Consider the following 16,863-nt stretch of genomic DNA (forward strand, 5'->3'; position numbering starts at 1 on the left):
CGTTTGACTGTAGATACTTCTCGAAAAATTGAACAAAACGATATAGTTAATGAGGGGTCAAACTTATTTACTTTTCGAGATACAGGGTGTTAAAATTAAAAAAAATTTAATTCTTTTAGTTAATAACAACAATAACTTTAAAAGCAATAAACGTATTTACTTGAAATTTAGTACTCGTAGGTTGTTTTTAAATGAAAAATAGCTTCCTTTAGTGAGAAAAAATTGTCCATGGTACAATACAATGGTGTGTATTTAGAAAAATTTTTCACCTTTACTTTTTTTTATAAAGTCAGCTATTCTAAAACACAATTATTTTTATTGTAATTGAATTAACAAAAAAAAAACTTTTGTTGAATTTTAAAATAAGTTATATGATGTACTAATGGTTAGTAACAAAAACTAATTTGTGGATTAATACTGCATTTAAAACACTTAGCGAGTGTTTTTTTTCCAAACCTGTTATTTGATTAACCAAAAACACCTTGTATATTTTTATATTTTAAAGGTTGGGTTAAAATAAAGGTTTTTATTTTTATTTATAGATAGCATGTGAGAAGAAATTTCAGATAGACCAACATGTGAGAACTGCTTCACACATTGCAAAAAAAGGAAAAATAAGAGGAAAACATCAAACTTCAATGGCTAAATGTTTCCAATTTACTTCAAAAAAATTAGATGAGCAAGAAACTTTTAATGAAGACTTGTGTCGCGCATTAGTGTCTGCAAACATACCGCTTTCAAAATTAGCAAATGTAAATTTTAGTTCGTTTCTAAAAAAATATTGCAAACTTAATGTTCCAAGTGATCGGTCTCTAAGAAGAAATAATGTGAACGGGCTATACTCGTCGGTGTTAATTAATATTAAGGAAGAAATTGCAGATAATTATTTTTACATATCTGTAGACGAAACCACTGATTCTTCAGGAAAGTATATTGCTCATTTATTGATTGGTGTTCTTAAAGAAGATACCTTACCAAAATCTCATCTTATTTCATGCCAGCAACTTGAGAAAACAAATGCTTTAACAATTTCGCGTTTTATACAAGAAACATTAGCAACTTTTTTTCTTCCGACAACTATTCCTTCTGATAAATTACTGCTTATTTTATCGGATGTTGCTCCTTATATGGTGAAAGCAGGACAAAATTTAAAAATATTTTTCCCAGATTTAATACATGTTACTTGTGTAGCGCATGGATTAAACAGAGTTGCAGAGGAAATACGAAAAAAGTTTCCTCTTGTAAATACCATGATATCCAGTGTCAAAAAAGTATTTCTTAAATCTCCTATAAGAATTCAACTTTATAAAGAAATGCTACCTATCATTCCTCTTCCACCACAACCTATTTTAACGCGATGGGGAACATGGTTAGAAGCAGCTAATTTTTATGCAGATCATTTTGTTAAAATAAAGAACATAATTGATACGTTAACAGATGAAAGTTCCCAATCTCTTTTGGATTCTAAACAAACTTTTCAGAGTAACTTGCTTCAACAAGAACTTTAATTTATAAAATCAAATTTTAGTTTTGTTCAAAAAACAATTACTCAGTTAGAATCACCAAAACTGTCATTGTTCGAAAGTACAGCATTAATAAAAGAATTTGCGTCATGTTGTCGGAACGTTAGAGGTAATATTGGAAAAGATATTTTAAAAAAATTTGAAGCTACTATGGAAAAAAATAAAGGTTACCATATTCTTTCTGAAGTAGTCAGTGTTCTAGCTGGAAATATTTCGGAAACAATTAATTTAGAACCAAATGTTTTGGTTAGTTTGAAAAATGCTCCCGTTACATCAGTTGATGTTGAACGAAGTTTTTCCATATATAAATATATGTACTCAGACAGAAGCCACAAGTTTTTGTTAAAAAATTTTGAACACCACTTGGTCATTTATTGTTACCATAATTCTAAATAAGTTTATTCATACTTAAAAATGATGTAGTTACTTAAAATAAATGTAAATCTTAATGAATAGTAGGAAATATTTAGTTATGTACACTTTTTTTTTAAATAAAATTGTTACTATTTTACGATTTTTTTATTTATTTGTATGCATATTTTGTAAAATATTTGCATATTTTCGGGTAAACACGTGCATATTTTCTACATTATTATTTGCATATTTGCCGAAGTCTAGTAATAAATAAACACTCTCTAAGTTATACTATAATTTAATTTCTCACCAAATCTCAAGCGCTAAAATGGAAAAAATATTTTTTTTCAAGTGCATATATAAATGCATATTGCATATAATAAAGGCATATTTAAGTTACTTTAAAAATTGCTAAAAAAGAAAGCAAATCTAACCTTACTGCAGACGAAGAATATGAGTGACCAAAATGTAAAAATTTTGAGTGTATCATTGGAAAATTGAAGTGAAGCTTGTTGAAAATTAATAGATATTGATAATTTTTTACTTATTCAGAACAACATGAATTTGGCTACTGATATATGCCCATTAAGATTGTAATAGAAATATCTTTATTTACAAAAATGGTCTAATATCAAAAACCTTAAATTAAGTCCAATTAAACTAAATAGTTTAAGATGCAAATGTAATTAAATATATACAATTTACAAATTCAGTGTTCAATGTCCATTTTAGCCAAAAACACAAAATTAAACAAACTCTTTTGATTACTCCCTTGTAACCAAAATAAAAATCGTCCCGTCCTAAACTAGATTCAGTATATGAAAGACTCAATTACCCGCTTAACCCTAATCAGCGAAATTTTCATTTACCTTTAACCGAGAGGGACATCAAGACCAAATAATAAAAATACAAATTTAATGAAATCACCCGGATTTAAATACAGCGGAAATTAAGGGTGGATTTGTCAGTAGCAAAACTGCGCTGGTATCTGCCCGACCCATCACCGCGAAAGAGGTATTAGAGCAAAATTACGGAGCCAATTTAAAAAAGTACATCGGCCTCTAAATTTAGAGAGCAGCAGTGTGAGTAATCGGATTTGGTTCGGGGACGATTCGACATTTTTGCATATCTACCATCTTTATGGGTTTGTACTGGGCGAGTGAGGACTTGGAATATGCAGAGAGGAAACATTGATAAGCCCATAGGAATATCAACTTCAATTTAGATACTGCAAGTACTTGGACTACACACATAACAATTAAAATTACTAAAAGTGTCGACTTTTCTTCTTGTACAATGCGCTTTTACAAATAAATATTGTATGATTATATGAGTTTCCTTATCTGCTGCTGATATAAATGTTTATAATAGTTAAGATAGCAGCAGTTTTCTCTGCAGATGTCATTTATAAATGTATTTATAGTAATGTCATTAAAATTTCTTTTTTGGTAAAACATTTCTAGTTATAGATTTGTCCCCAAAACAAATTCAATTAGCACTGTTGTCGTTTACACAAGTAACAAGAAAAGTTTTAAAAAATTACAAAATCATTATCAATCGTCATAATGGTGTTCCTGACCCTAACAAGCCGTTTTACGAGATTAAAGTTTACATTAAAGGGAGAAATGAAATTTTGCAATTTATTGATATCTGCATTTAAATATCTTGTAGCAATATTAAAATCACCGTATACAACAATAAAAATGTTTAGATTTAAAAACCCAATTTAAAACAGATTTAAGATTTTCTAAAATAGTATTAATATTACCGGAGGGGATCTTTAACAGTTTATGTTATTTAGTTTGTCTTTTTAAGAAATATAACAAAATTCTGAATGTTTATTAACACAAAACTCTTGAACGAAGAAAGTGGTGATGATATTCAACCTCCGATTAGTAGAGTAAACAAAAAGTATGTAATTAGTAAGTTTAATAACATATTTTGCGATTTTAATTATTAAAAAACTCCTATAAAAATTCATCTAAACCTAATATTTACTTGGGGTAGTACATATTTAAAAATATTTTTCCATAAGAAACGCATAAAAAAGAATACCTTATATACACTCCTTTTGGCAACACAAACATTCAACAATCTGAAGATCATTAGTCTCCTTTTGAAATACCCATCGATTTGTAAACTGAATGCTTTCCGTTTTCCCGATTTTCAATTTGATGCAGAAATCCAGAAATTCAAAGGAAAAAATACAATAAAAAGTTGAAAAGTTTCAAAGAAGTAGGTATGTCTCGAAAAAATCGTTTTGAGATGTATTTGAAGGGAGTTTTATTTGATATGATTTGGTTTTTGTGGAACGTTTAATGCCAGTATGGGAAAGATAAAGTTGATTTGCTAAAAAATCAAAAGTATAAAGAAATATGGGCCTTTGGGAATTTTGTTTCGGATCAGAAAACGGACGGCTTTTGCAAAGCTTGTTGTAACTTCCCAATATTAGATAACAAGAAAATTAATTATTGTATTTCCCAATATTACAGAAGTGAATGATAAATAAAGCTGACTTATATTGATGATTTTATTTAAAAACCATTTAGTATACTACTCTTGAAACTTGGAAGTTTTTCTTGTGAAACGTTGTTAAGCCCATATTAGTCTTAGTGGCATCTATGTAGTATTGTGTCAAATCACAATTTTTTATAGGTTTCAAAATGGTTTTGTAACATGAGTTTTTTATCCATTTTAGTGGAATAAACTATTTTCGGTCAAACCTAAAATAATTATAAATCTTAAGAAGGCGTACAACTGAGTTCCTAGACAAGAGCTATGCCATGACAAGAGCGTACACCAAAGTAAGGACTGCTGTCGGATTGACCGAAAGTTTTCCAGTGACGGTTGGTTTGCACCAAGGCTCTTCACTGAGTCCTTACATGTTTAATCTTGTTATAAATATACTGGATAGAGAAAGTAATGAAGGGGGCTCCTTGGTAAATGCTCTTTACTTATTTATTGGATTGGTTTATTGTACTTTACTGGAGTTAAAAAAATAAACAGATCGAATTGTGATGAAATTGTTGGTACTAACGTTGATTCATCAGACTTGTTTTGTTTATGATGTTCGTGTCCATCGACCCCAAAAACCACTGAGGACCGAGTTTGCACTGATGTATCGAATTTCCATAAAACTTTCGGACATGAGGTCCATACTAAATAATAGAAGCCTCGGAGACCATCGACGTCATAATATTAGTGTTTAATGACCTCAAAAACTCCCCGAGTAGTAATATTGAACTCATTTCCGTCAATTATTTTCGAGTTACAAATTTATCATTTTTATCACTGCGAAATGCACTTTAGATAATTGCATTTTCTTTGTTTAATGGTGCAATTTTCATGTCTACATCATCACTTTAGTCCACAAAATTTCCTGACGCTCTTACCAATCGAAGATTCATTGAGATCTATCTAACTACCAAAAATTGGTATGTTAAGTTTCAAAATTACATATCGACCCATGCAACGAAGACTATCATCATCATCCAGCCCCGTTTTCACATCCATTGTTGGATATAGGCCTCCTCCAAACGTCTCCAGTTCTCTCTATCTCTAGCTGTTGCAATCCAGTTTGTTTCTATTCTCCTTAGGTCGTCGGTCCATCGGGTGGGTGGTCTGCCTCGACTTCGCTTGTCGGCTCTTGGTCTCCACTCCAATAATCTCTTCGTCCATCTTCCGTCTTCCATTCTAGCAACATGCAACAACTAGAACGTAGTTGCTAGAACGAAGACTATAGTAACTCAAAAAACGTTACATTTGACTTACGATAATAGTATTATTATTCTTTTTGATAGAAAAGTATGCTAACATAGGTATAAATTTTAAGGCAACCAGTAAAACATTTGAATTGTATAGTAAGTTTACTAACCCTTAATTATGCAGGCGAAAACTATAGTAAGTTGAGTTACTGTAGTCTTCGTTGCAAAAAACAGCGGAAAGTATTGCAAGTTTGACTTACTATTGTTTGCACCGTAATTGTAGGTTTGTTTGTTACATACTACTATAAAAATTTGAAGTAGCTGCTGTAAAAAATAGTAATTTTTGACAAGAATTAAAATGAAATCAAAAACACAAAAAATTTTGTACAATGTAAAAAATTTATGTGAAAAAGAACATAACAAAGTGATAACACCAACACCTTTACTGGGAACTTATCAGATAGTTCAGATCTCGATGTTAATTAAGAATCTGAACGTACATCAGATTCTGACTCATCTAATATGCCAGATACTGATGACGGCTAAAGAAAAAACAGGTAGAAAGCGTATAAGAAATACAAGTGGGTGGCTTGATGTTAAGGCTAAGAAAGATCTAAATATAGGCATCGAACACTAAAACCGCAAGGGTCAACTTATTCCTGCCAGACAGATAAAAAATCCATGCAAAGCAAACTGTAGAAATAAATGTCGAAAGAAGATAAGTGAGAAAAATAGAAAGATATTGTTTGACGAATTTTGGAAAATAGGTAATTACACTAGACAATAGGATTACATAGCAAGATACATTAAGAAAGTAGATAAAAAGCAAGTGAGAAAAGTAGACGACCATTCAAGACGAAATTTCTTTAGAAAATATATACTGGCTCTTAAAAATAACGACATACCGGTTTGCAGAGCTATGTTTCTCTAAACTTATGGAATTTGAACAGTGGATAACCAAACAGTGGATAACAACCGATTTAAGCAAAATTGGAAACAGTGAATCCCACATTCAACTTTTTCCTGTGGTGCATTCCCACTAGACCAGACAAAAGTCAACAAAATTGTACTTTAAGGAGTGTCTCAACGTTGGAATAATGCATCGATTGTACTAAGAATACATACAAGAAAGAAATGTAAAAATAGGTAGCTTAAGACAATACAGGGAAATTAATAATGCTGAGTTTCATCTTGCATTTTTCAAACACTGCACAGCCTATTCACTAGCAAGTCCAGAAGATAAAATTAAAATAAAAGATAGGTTTAATAAACACATTTCTAATAAAATTGCTGCCAGAGCTTTAAAGGATGCAGATAAGGAAGCGGCGATCAATGTTAAATCAGTTTGTGCCGCTTGTTTCGATTTTTTGATCGAAATTTTTTAAAACATCAAAAAGAAAATGTAGTTAAAAAGGTTATTCTTTATTCTGATAACTGTGGCGGACAAAACCGCAACCGCTTTATTTTCTCATTCTTTTCATATGCTTCTATAAGTCTTAATCTTCAAATAATTCATCGATTTCTAGAAACAGGGCATACACAAAACAAATAAAACAGCATGCATGCTGTTATTGAAAATGCCAAAAAGCGGCAATCAGAAATATATACCCCTGATCAATGGATCATGTTGATTCGCATGGCAAAAGTGTCTGGAAAGCCATAAATGGCACAAAGCGACTTTTTAGGCAAGATTTGAAAAGTGCATTTTTTATCAAATATGCCTTATAAAATGAAGTTCAAATATGACTATGCCCATGAGGTAAAAATAATAATCTTAAAAAAGTCTTAAAGAAATACGCTAAAAAACTATAATTCTAAAGAATTGCCTCCACTTTATAAAAACTTGCTTCCAATAAATGCCAAAAAATTGAATGGTTTGCTTGACTTATGTAAACCCAAAATAAACAGTCTTCCTAGCATTCTTAAGGTTTACCATAAGTTTTACTTTTCCCTTACAGCCGATAATCGGACGAAATTTATTTTTATTTATCGTATGGCATACAATAAGAACACATATTTAAAAAGCAATATAAAACATTACATGGAGTATTACAAACGAACATCTAATGCATTAATATAGTCTAAAACATTTTCGGTCGCATTCAGGAACTCGTCAAAAACTCCAGGGAACCGCCTTCAGGGGCATTCTTCAACAATGTGACGGACGGTCTGTCGTTGCGCACCACAGTCACACTCCGGAGTAAGGGCTTTTCCCCATTTATGTAAGCTGTCAGCACATCTACCGCTTCTTGTTCTTATTCTGTTTAGCGTTGTCCATGTACTCCGGGTCAGTTCAAAGCCTGGCGGTTTCTGATCGATACAGGCCATTTGCTGTGCTTCCTGTGGTGAGTCGCGCTCCCATTGTCTTCTCCAAGCGTTGGTGAGGTCGAAATGTTCCTGATGTAAGGAGGTGGCCCTTAACATGACAGGATATCTGAAGCGCAGTCTGTTCATTTCGATATCACGCCTATCATGGTGGATGGGTAGTTGATGGTTAGACTGGATTTTTCGATATTCTCTGAGAAGGGAGTGACTTCTTCGTAGTTTCGGCGGTGGAATGTGACTCAGGATGGGAAGCCAATAGTTGGGTGTTGGTCTAATTGTACCTGAAATCATTCGCATTGTCTGATTAAATTGGGTGTCAATAATCTTCGTGTGTTTGCTATTGAGCCATACTGGGGAAGCATATTCAGCTGTCGAGTATACAAGTCCGATAGCAGATGATCTGAGTACGGAGGCTGAGGACCCCCATGTGGTACCACATAGCTTTTGGATTATATTATTTCGCGTTTTCAGTTTTGCTGCCGTTCTTTGTAGGTGTTCTTTAAAACTTAAAGTTCTGTCAAGAGTCACTCCAAGATATTTTGGTGTTGAGTTATGAGTTAGTAGTCTGTCTTCAAAGTGAACGGACAGTTTTTTGTTGGCTTGGGCATTATTTAGATGGAAACAGCACACTTCGGTTTTCGTCGCATTAGGTCGTAGCCTCCATTTGCGAAAGTATTCTCCCATAATAGCAAGGTCATCCGTTAGTATTGTTTCTGTAACTACCATGTTATTATGTCTTGCTGCAATGGCCCAGTCGTCAGCGTTGCCAAATTTCTGCGAATTCGTCCTAGGTAGGTCCGCGATGTATAAATTAAACAGTAAGGGTGCCAAAACAGATCCCTGTGGCAGTCCATTGCTGAGCTTCATTTGGACACTTTTTGAGTTGCCCATTGTGACTTGGAAAGGTCTGTCGGTGAGCATGCTATCAATGAGTCTAGTTATCTTTTGACACGGGGTGGCACGGATTAGTTTGCAGATTAGTCCTTGTCTCCAGACGGTGTCGTATGCAGCTGATAGGTCAATGAAAGCAACGGATGTTTTTTGCTTTCTTTGAAAACCTGCTTCAATATGTGTTGTTAGGGATAGGATCTGATCTGTGCAGCTGCGATTAGGTCTGAACCCTGCTTGCTCAATAGGTATCAATTCAAATATGTTATTACTAATTCTGTTGTAGATTAATCGTTCCAACAGTTTATAGACACAGCTCAGCAGTGCAATCGGTCGGTAGTTTTGAGGCTGATCATTTGCCTTTCCCGGTTTTATTATGGCTATAATGGAGGCCCTTTTTAGTGAGTGGGGGATTTCCCCTGATTTTATCATATCTGTATAGAAATCAACCAGCCATTTCCTAGCATATTTGCCACAGTGGAGTAAAAATTCTGGATGAATTTTATCGAAGCCGGGTGCCTTTCCAGACTTGACTTCTGATATTGCTGAGTTAATTTCTTCTAGAGTAAACGCTTCAGAGTATTGAGATGTAAGCGGGCATTCAGACTTCAGTATTTTTAGAACATTTAGTTATCGGACGAAAATCCCAAAGGGACAAAATACTAAAAGTAGTAAAAATATGGAAGCAGAAAGTGAGAATAATGAAGAATATGAACAAGACTCCAATTTTAGTTATTCCGATTAGCTTTAGAAATGTTTTTTATTGTAATTTTTTAAAACAGTACTGTTGTGTTTCAATAAATCTGTTACTAAGTCTAGCTAAGTATTTTTTCTTTTTTAATTGCTTCGATGAAAATCATAAAAAAAACAAAATTAAGCAAAAAAATTTTTTTTTGTTATGTTCGATTTGTGAAGTCCCTTAAAACCCTTTATATATAATATATCAGAAATTTAAGACGTATTTCTTTCAAAGATAACGTCATTTCTTAGAGCGAAATCTTTGCGAAAATTTTCAAACGCGATTATCTCACTTGAACCAAAATTGAGTTACAATAGTCTTCGTTGCCTGGATCGATATAACAGAGATGAAATATAGTCGGTTCGCTATATTTACGCGGGTTTCGGATTAAAAATTTTATTGTAAGTACCCAGTTTTAATTACCTGCTCTTTGTGGAAATATCAACTGGTCAAATGAAATGAAAAATAATCCATAACTTTTTTTAATTAAATAATAATGGAAAATCTTTTATATAATTGACAGTATAATAAGGAGAATTACTTCATTAATGGAGTCTAATGTGGCTAATATAAACCTAATAATAATTTTATATTACACTTCACACAGAAAATATGGTCTATGTATATTTGTTCCATGGAAAGAATTTCTAATGAAAAATAAAAAAATTTAACTTGCCAACAAAAATGAAAATCAGTCATTATCATCAAAAATATCATAATCGTCATCATCATCACTGTCATCACCATTAAATGTTATTATGATTGGACTTATTTCGTTTATTTTATTTTCACGAGTCCACCAATCTTCTATTAGTTTCTCGCACTTGAATATACAGTTGCACCACACTTCTGGAGTTACAATTGAAAGTGCCTTTCGCCAAGTTTCCCGAACTACGTCGTCGCTATAACCGTTAGGCCCAATATGGTTGTCATAATATTGTTTTGCTATTCCCCATATATATTCGATGGGATTAAACTGGCAATGATACGGTGGCAGACGTAAAACTTGATGATCGTAACTTTCAATAATCTGATCCACAACAAAGGTTTTTGGTTTTGCGTGGATATTTGCCAAGCGTAATAATTCTGATTTTAAAATATGTTGTGTAAATGATATATGTTCCTTTGTCAACCATTCTTTAATTTTATTAACAGTCCAAGAATTCGTTGGACTTGGTAAGGTGAATTGTCTAAAATAATTACGCTGGGCTCACTTAAACCTGGGAGAAGTTTTTCATGTAACCATTTTACAAACATTTCTGTGTTCATATTATCGTGATAGTCACTTGATTTTGATTTAGATGAAAATATTAAATCAGCACCTTCTATAAAACCCGATTTTCCTCCTGCATGTAAAATTATGTGTCGCTTCCCTTCTCCATCAGTATGTTTGATAGACTTTACGTTATCATCTTGCCATATTCTCTTGGTTGCACCCCTAGAAAATATCCATGTTTCGTCTAAATATATAAAATTTGCCCTTTCTTCTTTTAATTTAGAATATTTTCTTAGAAAGTTAATTCTTTTATGCACAACAGAACTTCTTTCACAAAGGGCTTTTCTGTTATCCTCCTTTTGAAATTTGAAACCCAAATTATGTATCACTTGCCATAGACTTGTTCTGCCAATTTCGTCAAATTTTCTATCTTTTAATTCCGAGAGAATTGTATTTAAGGTCACATGTTCCTTGTTGGCTCGCATTCGATAAATGGTATCACGAGTTTCAAATTTTTTTCCATCTAGAATATCTTTCGTTTTCAATGATAGGCGAGTTTTTCGGTGATCTTCTTTCGGCCGTTCATTATTGCGATTTTGTAATACTCCTCTTAGTTTGGTTTCACTAATTCCTAGAGCATCACATACGCGTTGTTGAACAGACATTACCGATTTTAAAGAACCGCCACTTTCTTTTTCATCCGTAACATACTTATGTACACTACAAATTAGACTATCTACATCTAACACACGTCTAGGCATTTTTAAATATTTCCACCAAACATACAATGTCAACACTGGCAAAGAATCAATTCAACTGCAATATTGTAACAAATTTATACCTACCCTAATGTTATTTTAATGTATTTTAAAATATGACCATTAATGCAGTTTTTACCTAATTTTCTGGGAAGTCGTTTACTGCAACTGGTTATCAATGAGTCATTAGCATAATTTTGTTAATCCGAAACCCGCGTAAATATATCAAACCGACTATACTGCGTATAGTTGAACGATTTAATGAAGAACTAAAGGCTCAGAAGAAACTCTATGTGTAACTATAGATGAAATATGTCACGCTGAAGTTGAAAGGACCAAAATTTGATCCTTAGGCAGACAACAAATCCCTAAACTTTGGAATAAAAATAAGTAACAGGAGAAAGAAATCAACAAATTAGTGTGAATGCATTATTAGCACTAAATTTAGCCTCTTGTGAAGCCAAATAATTTTTTAAAGAACGTCATTAATATAAATCAATAATTATTTTATTCAATTTTTAAACCAACCCTTTTATGGTAGATTTGTTAATTTTATCCTTTTAGAACTAATGTATAATTTAATTCGTTTGGAACACCTCTAATTTGTAATCGAATGAAATAAAATATATAAAACGTACCATTTCATAACGATTTCATATTTTAAATGAATTTTTAATTTAAAACCAATTAATTCTATTTATAATTGTTCCGCACGCCGATATTAATTATCGAAAAGAGTCTTTTGAAAAACAAGCCCATGCTTGAAAATACAATTAAATGTTTACATTGATAATGACAGCGAATAATTCATTGGTCGCGTTTACAAAAACGCAAAACGATTGGTGATCAAACAAAATAAGAGTTGACATATTGGAAATTCGTGAATGGACGTTGTTTCAATATTATACGATTTATTAGGATGTATTTTAATTTAAATCGATGAAAAACACAAAAAAATTCAACTTGTCATAAAACAGTTGTTCTAAAGCAGTGGTTCCCAAAGTGTGGGTGGCGTCAAAATATTAAACAAATCGGCGTTTCATGTAAATCATATTAAAAGAGCTATGATCAGTTTAAAATATAGACGTACCGTTTTCCCCATTGTAACGTATATCTTCACCATCCTCTCTTCTCCACATTACGTAGGGTTCAGGATATCCTGTTGCCTTACAAGTTAGACTAACGTTTGTAGATTCAAGCACAACCATATCGGAACTGGTTTCTTTGTCGATTATACTTGGAGGAACTAGAAAAGAATTCATAGTGTAAGTGATTTTGTCAAATATACGCAAAAATATTTTTGAAGACTAGTGATATATAAATACCTAATATAAAATATTTTGTAACTCACTGTATAACAATAGTATAACACCCAGTGTATTATAATATAGTTGTGAGGGTATATATATTTAAATAAAATTGTTCCCATTAGTCATCATCAAGAAAAGAAACATTGTGATTTTTACGAAATTTCTTTGACCAAAATCTTTGAAAATTACTGACCAAAATGTTTTTGAGTCTCTGCTGTTTGCAAGTTGAGAATATTTTCTTTTTCTTATTTTTCCTCTTTATAAGCGATTCTGCTTGTTCATTGGCGGATTATTACCTCTATGGAAGGTTGTCACTCCATCTTTTGCGCGGTCGTCCGATACTTCTTCTGCTGATTGGTGACTTATCTATTGCTATTTGGACAACTTCGTTCGGCTCGCGGAGATAAGAATACGGCCGAAGTCAGAAGGCCCTGCTTGTCGTAAGAGGCGACTAATGGATAGGAATTGAGAGGTGGAGAGCCGTCGCTTGAGGTGTCGGGTCTGTAGAAACGCACTCGAGGCGCTTAGGCATCACGGTCACCGGTTTACACTCCTAGTATCCGAGACGAGACTCTCGTGGGACCACTCTACTCTCATTCCAAGAGAACCAGGCGAGGTTGAACGAGCTGGGCCCGTACACATCTCTTTTGGCCTTACACAACCAATAGGGTCGTCGGTGTCTCGGCACGTACCCGCCTGGAGATTTAAGAGTGGTAGAGGAGAGATCCTCTGCTGCGACCTGTCTACGTGCGAGGTGGAAATTCCTCTGCCTGCATCACCTGTCCGCCCGTGGGAGGTGATAACAGATATGGGTGAGGTAATCGCAACACAGGTACTACGGGGAAGGTGGAGCCCCGCGATGTGTATGCAATGCGCCACCTTCATTTTGGTGTCGGACTCGTAGGGGCAGTGGAGGCGCTAACGGTCGTATGCCCAAAGGCCAGGTAGACCAGGGTCCTGCCAGTTTTTCATAATTGGAGGGCACAAAGCTTAGCTATGCTATTTGGATGACAAGGGTCTCCTCTATTATGCTTATGTGGTTATTTCATTCTTTTTTTCTATTTTCTGTCCATTCATTTATACACTGTACGTTAAATTTTCGTCTAACGTCTTCACTTCTCTTTCGATCTCTCAGCATATTTCCTGTAATTCTTCTCAGTACTCTCATCTCTGCCATTTTCAGTAACTTTTGTGTTGTGGCTGTATCGGGTATTGTGTCTGAGGCATATGTCAATATTTGACTTTCTTTATAAATTCTTGATGTTAACATGTCGTTTAGTTTTCGCTATTAGCATCACCTTGGTTTTCTTAACATTAATCTTCATGTTTCTAATGGCCAACTTATTATTCCAGATATCTATATTTTTCTGGAGGTCCCTTTCGTTGGAAGCGCATAACATGAGATCAGCTGCGAATGCACACTCAGCTCTACTAATTGGTCGTAGTTTACTATATCCGACATGTACTTTGTGTATACTTGCTTTTGTTTCCTTAATTATGTCGTCAATAATCAATATGAACAGTGTTGGGCTCATAACACCTCCTTGTCTTAGACCCTCGTTTATTGAAAACATCTCTGATTCCAAGTTATCCTTACGTACATAACTCTTGTTATTTTGATACAGACTTTTGATAGCACCTGTTAGTTGACGGTCAATATTTCTATTTTACAGACTTTTCCAAACTGCTTCCTGGGACACTGTGTCAAATGCTTTCTCAATATCTAGAAAAGCCATATATATTTCTGTGTTCTTTATTCTAGCTTTCTCAATTATTTGTTTCAACGTAAATATATGGTCTTGCGTACTATGTCCCTTCCTAAACCCACTTTGTACTTCATCTAGATTTGGTTCAACGATGTGTCTTAATTTCTTTTCTAGGATGCTTTCATATATTTTGGAGACGATACTGAGTAGATTAATTCGTCTATAATTTTCACAAGTTCTTGGGTCTCCTTTCTTAAAGATTATGCCAATTCTCCAATCTTCGGGGACTGTACATCGGTTCCAAGCCATGTTCATAATTTTGGTTAAAAATTCAACTTATTTCGGTCCCATTGGCTTTAACATTTCAGCAGTGATTTTGTCATGACCAGCCGATTTACCCCTCTTTGTATTATTACCTGCATTTTTAATTTTTTTTTATTTGGATATAATTTTCTTGTTTATGTTCTCCTTCTACTTCTATCATTACGGTTTCCTCTTTCGGCTGTCTTGGTGTTAGGAGTTCGCTGAAGTATTGTCCCCATCTTTCCATAATCTCATTTGGTCTTTACGTTTCACCTATTTCATCGTTGTTTTTTTACCTTTTCTTAGCGATTTTTTGATGATGACAGAATTTTATGTCCCGAGGGTACAAACACCACCCTCAAATTTTTCAACTTAAAGTGTGGCATTGCCTACAAAATCGCGGCCAAGCAATTTTAGGATTGAAAATCGAAACGTAAGACAGTAATTAAAAGAGTACTTTTTATTATTATTTTTTTTTTCTACAGTATATTACTAGAGATACTCACTATGATCTCGGTCCTGAACGACAAAATGTCAAACAAAACAGTTCAACTATTTTATTGATTTTAAATTTCTATTCTATAATAATTATTGCAGAAACAAAAAGATATTTTAATTTATTTTAATAAATACCGCAGTATATCCGTATGTTTCTGGTTTACATACAACCGCCCGTAGTTATCAAAATTAAAACTCACTGTGCCTTCTCGTCCAAAATGCATCCATTTTATTTTTCTTTCCCCATAGAATTCTAGATCACTCGTAGCCGCCTATTGTTCTCTCAAAATGCGAATTTATCCAGAAATAATTCATTTCCATTTACATGTATGTATTCCTGCGAGCCTTCCTGGCATTTCCTTTAGGAATTTTCGAACAAGAGATATGCAAGTTAGTGGCCGGTTGAGAAATTAATGCTAGAGAAACAAAGCACTCAAATGTATTTTAGTTCTCTACATTTTTGCTTCATTTGATCTATGTCCGTTGAATATTGAAGGAAATATTGTAATTCCTAATCTACTATCCTTTGTTTTATGTACATACGCTAAACATGAGGTTCTGACTGTAGTGTATTACATCGGTCTTGATATATTACATCCAATATCAACATAGAGCTAGAAAAGGAAGGGGTATCTAAGATTTATTATTTATACAGAGGCAGACGAGAGAAAAGCTATTAAGGATAGTAAGATTGATTGGACTAATTAAGCATTTGAAAAAGTTGCTAAAAGACATATGGGAACAAGAAAAATTACCGAAGGAATGGACCGAAGCGACACTGTGCCCTTTTCACAAAAAAGGCGACAAAAGTTTATGCCACAATTACAGGGGAATAGCCCTACTAAATGTTGCATATAAAATACTTGCAGTATATATAAAAGATAATCTATCTCAAAATATAGATAATGCCATAGGGGAATATCAATGTGGATTCAGAAGAGGGCGCAGCATAGTGGATCAAATTTTCCTACTGCGCGAAATACAAGCAGAAAGCTACGAATATGGGAAACCTACAATGGCCCTATTCATCGACTTTAAACAAGCGTTCGATAGGATAAAGCGCAAAGAAATATACAAAGCACTACGTGAAATGGGAATTAGTGAAGTACTGATAAGAATGGTAAAAGTGACACTCCGAAAAACAGAAAATAGGGTTAAAATAAATGGCGAAGAAACAGATAAGTTTGAGGTCAGTAAGGGGGTGCGACAAGGAGACCCACTGTCATCGCTGTTGTTCAGTATCGTCCTCGAAGTTACCATCAGAGAAGCTGGAATCAACAAGTCAGGACTTATATATCAAAGAAAACACCAATGCTTAGCATTTGCTGACGACATTGTACTGATAGCCAGAAGTAAGCAAGAATTAAAAGAAATAATAAAAAGATTAGAAATGAAAGCGAGAAAGAAAGGGATGTACATAAATGAAGAAAAGAACAAATATATGGAATGGACAGAAAGAGATTACCTACAAGAATAATATCTGACAGTAATAACAGATGAAAAAACATAAATTCGAAGAAGTAGAAATATTCCAGTATT

At 33.6% G+C, this 16,863-nt stretch overlaps 1 protein-coding gene across 2 annotated transcripts in view; it reads right to left on the reverse strand.

The window, feature by feature from the left end:
• LOC140435294 (neurotrimin-like) overlaps nt 1-16,863 on the reverse strand; it is a 635,066-nt gene that overhangs the window by 108,305 nt on the left and 509,898 nt on the right. For both annotated transcript variants that reach the window (XM_072524122.1, XM_072524121.1), the window contains exon 5: nt 12,598-12,753. In XM_072524122.1, coding sequence (XP_072380223.1) covers nt 12,598-12,753 — 156 coding nt within the window. The remainder of the gene's footprint in view (nt 1-12,597; nt 12,754-16,863) is intronic.

The sequence above is a fragment of the Diabrotica undecimpunctata genome, chromosome 2, assembly GCF_040954645.1.
Source record: "Diabrotica undecimpunctata isolate CICGRU chromosome 2, icDiaUnde3, whole genome shotgun sequence".
NCBI lineage: Eukaryota > Metazoa > Arthropoda > Insecta > Coleoptera > Chrysomelidae > Diabrotica > Diabrotica undecimpunctata.